This window comes from Dipteris shenzhenensis, chromosome 25 (genome assembly GCF_047967505.1).
Source record: "Dipteris shenzhenensis isolate YYH24624 ecotype China chromosome 25, Dip_SZ_1.0, whole genome shotgun sequence".
NCBI lineage: Eukaryota > Viridiplantae > Streptophyta > Polypodiopsida > Gleicheniales > Dipteridaceae > Dipteris > Dipteris shenzhenensis.
In genome coordinates, this window is record NC_141620.1 from 3,838,432 (window position 1) to 3,847,247 (window position 8,816).

Genomic DNA, 8,816 nt, shown 5'->3' on the forward strand with positions numbered 1-8,816 from the left:
GAGGCAGAGGGGTCTTCAAACTTGAAAATTGATCTTCTTAAAATTACTCATTGTCATTGAATTCAGCAATTTGGTGGGAGAAGGCCTTGAGGATATGTCCAAAACGCATAGTAGGAGGTATGCTAAATGGAGGGGAGGGAATGAGGGTGTGATGGGGAAGTGGAAGGGGTGTGCAAAGTGCGTCGTGTTGATGAGAGCTTAAAATGGGAGGAGTAAAAGAGGGGGGTCGGCAGAGAGTCCAAGAAAAGAAAAGAGAGAAAAGGGCGGGACCGCAAAATCCCACTCCAAAAACTGACAAAAGCATTTGAATTTTGAAAACCAATCATAAACAAACAATTAACAACTTACGCTCGATAAGGGAACAATTTGAACTTTTAACATAAGTACAACTTATTAGTTGTCGTCTCTGCGTCTTCTTGCTTGCTTCTGGGACCTCGTCACCTTTCAACTCTCTTCTCCAACACTAGGGTTTGCAACACAATTCTTCTCTTTCACAGCACTTTCCTCTTCCCATGGCGCCTCACAGCGGACTTCATCCTTTCAGCCCGACTTCCCCCACCCTACACCACAGCTTTGATTCCCCCCTCACCTCCATGGACGCTCTCAGAAGCTCCCTCGCGCAATTGGACTTGACCACCGCCGATCACTGCTCGGAGTCCAGAGACTGTGACCACCAGTATGCCATTTCTCTCTATGTCAAGCTCGCCAAGCTGCACAAGCACGAAGTCATCCCTTTCATTCCTCGCATCATCGCCTCCGTTGTTCGCTCCCTCCCCTCCAGTGGGGGCTCACAGCAACTTCAGCAAGCTTGCGCCAAGGTCGTCACTTCTGTAGCCAGGTTCGCGATCGACCCCACAAGGTCCCCCGCTTCCAACGAGGACGTTCTTCGGAGCCTGTGTTCGCCACTGTTGCCGGGGCTTTCCAGCAAGCTCGAGCCTCTTGCCGTGGGTGCGGCAATATGTTTGCAGGCGCTTGTGGAGTCTGAAAAGTGGAAATGTGCCCCCTTCGACCTCCTGGATCTCATTTGTGCCAAGGCAGCGGCAGCTTTTGCTGAGAAAGATACCCGGTCTGTCGCTCACATGCACTTGATGCGATCTTTGGCCAAGGTTAACAGCAGCGTTGTTCAGGCATATGGAGCCCAACTGATCAGGGTAGCAGTGGAGATTCTCCAAGGAGCTCCGGGCACGTCTGACTCTTGGCAACAGCGTGTAGCTGCCGCACAGCTCTTAAATGCGGTCCTGAAGATAGCTGATAAGGACACCCTGGACCAGGATCTTAGTCTGACTGTGGGAATTTTGGAAGATTGTCTAGCTGATAAAGTGGCTGGAGTGCGAGCAGCTGTAGTGGATGCCTTGGCAACTGCCAAAATGTTAGCTTCGGAGACTGCTTTACGGCATAAAATTAGCAGTGCGGATGCTGTTCCGGAGGGCGCTCGTGCAGTCGGGTCCAAAAGTCTGATTAGAAGAAAGATTTCTCAGTCTGAGCAAGCAGATGTGCCAGAATTCCATGTTCTATCGGACACACTTTCCCCAAATTCGGGGACGCCATCCCATGGAACTGTCTTTAATTCAACTCCATCGACTGTCCATTCCGGCATTTGGCCAAAACGTTCTCCCCTTTTCCCCGTGAAGCAATCCCTTGGATACCATACCTTTACTTCTGGCAGGACTCCAGGTTCTTCCAGGTCATCCAAATGTAAAGAGAACGCACCTGCAGTAAAACCGAGAGAAATTTTGTCGGAGACGCCTGCCTCATCCAGACTTCACAGTGACGATTTGCCCGGTGCGCATTTGTCGAAGGAGCTCACCCCTACCAATGAAGGTGGTAATCGTTTAGAAAGTCGTGATGTGGACGCTGGTGTGTTTAGTGCCTCCTTTTCTGACGCTAAAATTGTAGCCCAAAGTTTGTGTGACAAAGGTCGTCGGAACAATGATGGTGGAATTGAAAAGCGGTGTCGCATCGCCACCCCAAGGAGAAGCACGATAGAACACAAGTGTGGAGAGGGCTGCCAAATAGCTGTGCACAGCAATGGTGCTAGGTGCAGTCAAGACCTTGTCAGCGAGAGTAAAGGAGACATGACCAATCTGATGGGCTGGAGCAATGACACGAGTAGTAAAGAAGAGAATGGCAATAATAGATCTTTTGTTGGAGAACGTGATGACTATGGGGATGAAAACGGAGGCAGGAACGGATCAACAGAGGACGTGTTGTGCAATGGGTGCACGGACCTTCTCTGTACACCAGCTACACAGCTCACTGGCAAATGTGAAAACATGGTCACCTCAGAAACTGGGGCCCACGTCCAGGTACAATGGCAGTCGGCTGGCTATTTTTGGGAAGGGGGTTTTGGTGTTGGTTTTCAGTTCTTTATTTTTTATGATGAGATATTCGTTATGGTGATTTTTTCTCGATCTTCCTTGGTAATTAAGCTTTTGGGATGTCTTGCCATGGCATGTTGCATATAGACCTGCCAAGATGAGGAAAGGCTTGTGGCTTAGTTACCTACTTAACGTGGATATGGACGAGCTGTTTGTTCTCTTCAGAATTGATCTTGGACTCTGAAATCTAAACCGCTGTGGAGACACAGTCGTTTCAGGCCAGTTGACTGCGGCTTAAGCAGCATCAAGTATCAGGACTCCATGTGCTAGCTAGGTACTTGTTAAGCCATAGCACAGCTAAAAGCCACGGTCCTCTTGCAGGCTGGGGCTTCAGGTAATCATGGAAGGTTTACTTTTCTTAATGATATTAACCAGATGATGAGAATGATCAAGCTGGACGACAGAAGTGTTGTCATAGTGGTAAGAGTGTATGACTCAAGGGGAGAGAGAAGTGGGACATACACCATAGAATGGATGATTTATTACAGTTGGAATACAACTATGTAGTCGAGTACATTGAAGTATCAACTGTGATCAGTCATGGGGCTGATCAGGCGCCATGTCAGATCTGTAACGGTAGGGAATTGCTGACATCTACATATTCTTAGTGAGGTGGAGCATCTGCTGTGTGCACACAGTTGTGCTGCCTTCTGCTTTACATCAGCATCAGAACTTCATTGGAAAGTTAAGGATATTTGGATTGGCCATGCTTCTTGATGCATAATCTGCTTGAGCTTCTCCATTTTTAGGATCATTGTAAGTTTTCTTCCAACATTTGCAGGCATGTTGGTTTAGATTCCCACAATAATTACATTTGGTGTTCTTCTTTGAAAGACTGTGACCGGTTCAACTTCTGGTTCCTTCTCGGAACTTTATTCTCTTGCCAGCATAGAATGCAGAAGCAAGATTAGTATTTTCTCCACTCCGGCCTTTCCTTCACAGCTCTTCTTGCATGAGAATAGACTTTAGCATCGTTGTGTTTATAGTTTGTGAAATGCTACCAAAAACTGTGACAAGGGCCTGGTACAGGTCTGGCAAATTATTCAATAGAGTCATTCCGTCTTCATTGTCCTTTAATTCAGTCCTGCTACTGCCAATTGGTCGACCAAAGCCTGCAAATTTGCTGTGATCTGTCATGCCATCGAGTCACTTTCAGTCTTGATTTAAAAGCGATTGGTGATCGATTTGGATTAATATGTCATCGACATAATGTCCCAACCTTTGATGATTTCATTTGCATAAGTGGAGTATAGGCCATGCTAAGGAGAATGACGGCTTTTGCTGCAATTTCTTGTCAGATCCAGTGCATCCTTATCTGTATATGGTGGCTTCTCATGGTCTCGGTTGTCACAATCCCAGGCCTTCCTATCCATCAAGATCAATTGCTTCTTGATTTTCCAGACTTGAAAGGTTGTTTTGTCAAATTGAAACTGTCAAATTTAAGTATCTATTCCGCTGATGGTCATATTGTTAAGCATATTTGATCTTTAGACATTTTTGATGACATAGCGTACTGAGAATGCAAAAGCAAGCACAACTATCACACTCGGCCACAATTGATGCCTTGCTCTGATATCATGTTGAAGTCTGAGAAAGCGTGGATAATTGAAAAAGCACATAAAGAAAGAAGAAAGACAATTGGGAGATGCCCACTAGAGCAGATGCATTATTAGCCAATTGGAACACAAATATAAAATCTAGTGAAGTGTAGTGTATATAGCCAAGAGAGTGATTGCATTCAGTCACAGTGCTTCTTCAAAGGGCCGTTCCAGGTCTGTGACGTTGGGGAGTTGCAATAATAGGGATAATAGATGTTAGGATTGGTAATTCCCAACAAGTTGGAAGGGGCTTTATTGAAGATTGTTTTCTCAGAATGCTCTCTAGTGCTTATCCCTTTCCCTTCCTCGTACTGCTGTTGGTTCTTCTCTAGTGTCGAAGATGCTGAGAGGTGGGTCTTGTGGTACAAAGTTTGAGGTATTTCAAGGTGGGAATATTTTTGACAGACAGCAGTGAAGCAGTGTTGTGATAGTAGAAGGCTTATAAGGAAGATTGCACCCAAGCAGTGTTTTGATAAGGGAGGGCTCATTTGCAAACTAACTGGATTAAATCTAGCAGATTTTGACAAAAGACCAGTAAAATTTGTGCCGGGTTGAGTAGAAGTTTGTAAAGGCTTATAAAGAAGGCTTGTTTGTGAATGATTAGCAAAATACAATTCATGTCCCTAAAAGGACACCTGGGATTAAACAGGCATTAACCATGCAGAATGCCATTCTGTGGTAATGATGGACTGCTCTTTAAAACCTCGGATAGAGCAGCTTGGGAAGGCTGCGTAGTAATTGTACCAGGTTGCCAGCCTTCTGAGCTCCACTGTGGACAGCTCTATACTGGCCTACACATTATGATATGAGTGACTCGTGCACGTATGCAAAAGAGAAAGAGAAAGTAAACAAGAGAAAAACACAGCAAGGTCATTCGCTTTTCTTGTCTTACTAGATCCTTTGTTCTGTTTCTTGATCTGTAGTGTTTAGAATGTATTGATTTCAGATGCTCTTTGTCTGCGCTTTGTGGTTTTCTCGGAAGGGTTATGAAACCTCAAATTTTTAGCTTAACTCATTTATAAAATCCTTTATTGCTTCTTTCTGGATGACATTAGCTGTAGTATCAGTGAACTTCATGGGTAGCCTGCCCTGTGTTCTTTCTGAATGGATTTGGTCAGTAACCAGGTGTTTTCGCAAGTCTGCTATACTTTCATGTAGGTGTAAAGTCATCTGATGAATATCTTAGTTATTTCTGGTGACCCTGAAACAATGCAATTTGCCAGGCTTCATTTTGAAGTTTCAATGTTGGTGCTGCTGTAAAGGATGAATATGACATCAGTTTCTTATTTGGTGCCATGTTACCAGATGCCAAACACCCAAGTGATTGCAGAGGATTTGCTTCTTTTATTGACTCCAAGGAGGCTTGTGTGTAATTTGCAATCTCACAACCTGCCTCCCAAGTCAAAAGGTACAGCCATAACGAGCTTTAAGGATTGCATGGATCTCAATGCAGCCACATCCAGCGAGGCAAATTGGACTGTTTGCAATAATGACATTTCAGAAAATTGCTGGGAAGATCATGATGATGAGAATCTTAACGTCTATGCCAGCTCTCAAAGGAGCACAGAAAATGCTAGCTCAAGTTGCTTTTCAATAGGAGAACAGGATTCAAGTAGTGGTAGAAATGCAGAAGCAGCCACACAGAGTGAAGGGCAAAACGCCTGGAACAAAAAAATGGACCATAATTGCTTGTCTGTACCGTTCCATAACGTGGATGAGCAAGCACCTGTGCTATCTACTGGCAAAGTGTCAAATGAAGGGATTGAAAATATGCAGGCTACAGTTGATGGGGAAAGCGAATCTCCCAAGATTTCCAGTGCTCAACATACCAGGTTATCAGTGAACCTGGATTTGAAGTCTGCCAGAATTGAGCACACCACTGTCTCGTCTGCTCTTGTGAATACTAAAAGCTTTATTGGGACATTTTCTGGTGGTATAGTGTTTGCTATTGTGGTCCTTTGTGCAGCAGTTACAATCTTCAGATCCAGTGGTCCTCAAGACTTGCATGTTCTGGTGCCTACTTGATAACATCCTGCTCTAGGCTTGCATGTTCTCTTGTCCACCTGGTATAATCTTCATTGAACTTGAGCTTTATCTGCTGTTGCTATTGGGTTTTGTTGTGCAGAGAGAATTCAATACCAGACCCAGTTAAACGAGAAAAATTAAAATTTAGGAGGCATGTTGGTAGATGTATTTGTCCAAGTGAGTACCAAATCCTTTCTTTTTGCACCCCAGAAAGAGTACTAAGTCCTTTCAAATCAGGGGATCCAATATTGCATGAGAAAAATAGACGATATGTTTGACAAGTCATGACCAAAGCTATCCATCGATAATGCAATTTGGTGGCATGAAGCTGAGGCTTACCAATCTGTGTCTGCAAAGCAAAGACCTCATATGGCAGGGTGCTAGAAGCTCATATCTTCGTGCGAGCGACAGTTTTGACACAAATTCATCGACGCAGTTGTTCCTAAAACCGTCTGCCCCCAATCGACTTGTTCTAGCACCTCTCCATGCGAGGGGCAGTTTTGTCACATTCATAGACGCAGTTGTGTCTAAAATCGTCTGCCCCCAATCGAATTGTCGATAATGCATGTACTTCAAACCCTTTACAGCATTAAAACTTACTTTTGGGTAATCGATGGGCCAAAAGACTTCCTCTATGGTGCATCGGGGCTTGAGTTTCAGAAAATCAATCTAGCGGTTGGATGACGACACGCTTCCTGTGGGGGGTACAGATGACATTGTAGTGATGTGAGGTAATTTCATGCTATTAATGAATGCTCCGAATAGTATACCATGTATCTGAATCGGTGCCAAACATACTGTAAGTTTTCATCTGATTGCTCTTGTAGGGGTGGAAGAATGAGGTGATTGAGGAAGAGATTGGTGAAGAATTTGCTATTGATTTAGGGAATGTATTTCTTGTGCAGGTGGGTTTTCTATCTAAAAGATTCCTTCACCGTGATTCTGTCCTTGGAATAGCAAGTAGATTTAGTAATTCACTCTGTAGAGCTTGTTTTATGCTAGATTTCAGTACTAGTGACATCCATTCTTGGTGTATTTTGTTGCTACAAATTTTGTCAATTCTCTCTTTTTTTCCCTGCCCTTGGAAGGTCTAAGAGGAGCTTCTTCTCTAAGAAGCTAAAATTCAGAATATTGAAAATCCTAAATTTTATGATTGGTTCAACTCCCACTTTCTATTTCTTTCCCTTGAAATCCTCCACCTTTTTCTCTACCCCCCCTTGCGCATCTCTCTCTCTCTCTCTTTCACTCTCTTTCCTTTATCTGTCCTAGTTTTCCTACAAAGCATCTCCGGTGTATTCTTTTCCACTTTTTTGATCTTGGGTAGGCCTTATGAATGATTGAATATCATTCACCTTGTCATTCAAGCATATCATAGAATTGGTGATTCCTTTTTGTTTAGATAGATCATCTCCTTTGAAATCCAGGACTTATCTTTATATGTTTCATGACTACTATTGTACATAGTAATTGCAAAGTAATTTTTCTTATGTCATTTTTTGGTTATTGGAATTTCTTTATAGAAGTTTGTGATTGTATCGTAGTTTGCTTACATGATTGTCCAAAATAGAAGGTAGTATACAATACATGTGACATTGTAATGTATGCTTCCATCGTCGGAGTATGGCATTGTTAGTGACATTCATTTTTTTGTTGCAATTGCAAGTATAGTTACTATGCATGTGTAGGGTTGAATTTTGTTTTTAGTTGTATCCTTCCCATGCACATGTGCAATATTGCATTTAAATAAGTAATTGGTCTCCAACATTGCTTAATTAAGAATTAATAAACTATGCTTTAAAAAATCTAAAATTATCAATGTTGTTAGTTGTATCGTGTTTTCGGTATGTTTACCACACCATATTATGTTCAATAATTTGACCATGGATTGATGTGTTTAAAGAGAACTTTACCTTTGTGCCTAAAAGGAGACTTGTGTCACAACCATAAATGTAGGTTTGCTCTTCAAGGAGAGGTTTCCATGTCTTCTTAGCAAAGGAGAGCTCCATGTGGCATTAGGAGGTGGAGTGGAGGGAGAGTTGCTGTGGTGCCACGTGCTTGTGTGATGCACTTTGTTCTTGCCACCTTGTTGCGTGGTAGTAGAGAAGCAATGTTGCAAGAGATTGGCAACAGTAGCATAGGATAGAATGTAGCTGTGATAGCTAGTTGCAATGAGTTGGCAAGGACTAGTAGTGATGGGTAGAGATGAGCAGAGTCTAAAGTTTGGACCAACAGAGGTGTTAAGAGTTGCAAGGTTTACAATTGGTAGGGTGTAGGGCAATACAACAAGGGGCAAGCGGGGTAGCTTTGATGTGTGTTTAATAGGCCAAGCTTGTCAAGCAATGGTGTCTTTCCTTCTCTTCTTTCTTCTTTGTGTAGTCACCCAAATTGTTTGTTTGATCTTTGGAGCTTGAGCAGATGGAGTCATGGCCCAAGCACTAAGAAACATATGAAATGGCTCAACGCCCTTCCATTGGATTCTCGACAAATTGCATGATGCATTTGCCTAAGTGAATCTTAGGTGAGTGGTTGCAATTTTGCTAGGTGAACCTAGGTGAGCGATTGATGTCTTTTGAGCAATTTGCACAATTTAGGTGAGCAATGGCACCTTCACTCAATTATGTACTAGGGTTATGCGTGTGTGTGTAGAGAGAGAGAGAGAGAGAGAGAGAGCTAGCTAGCTAGCTAGATAGATAGATAGAGAGAGAGATATTATATAAGAGTATATTTAGAGAGAAATGACAATATTGAGAGAGATATATCTAGATGGATAGATAGATGGATGGGTGGGTGGATAAAGGGGGAGAGAGAGAGAGAG

At 43.1% G+C, this 8,816-nt stretch overlaps 1 protein-coding gene across 1 annotated transcript; it reads left to right on the plus strand.

The window, feature by feature from the left end:
- Positions 1 to 439: 439 nt before the first annotated feature.
- On the plus strand, positions 440 to 6,939 carry LOC147885325 (uncharacterized). The gene is made up of 2 exons (XM_087397019.1): positions 440 to 2,306; positions 5,282 to 6,939. The coding sequence occupies exons 1-2, from the start codon at positions 513 to 515 to the stop codon at positions 5,999 to 6,001; spliced, it is 2,514 nt and encodes an 837-aa protein (XP_087253145.1). The 5' UTR covers positions 440 to 512; the 3' UTR covers positions 6,002 to 6,939.
- The last annotated feature ends 1,877 nt before the right edge of the window (positions 6,940 to 8,816 follow it).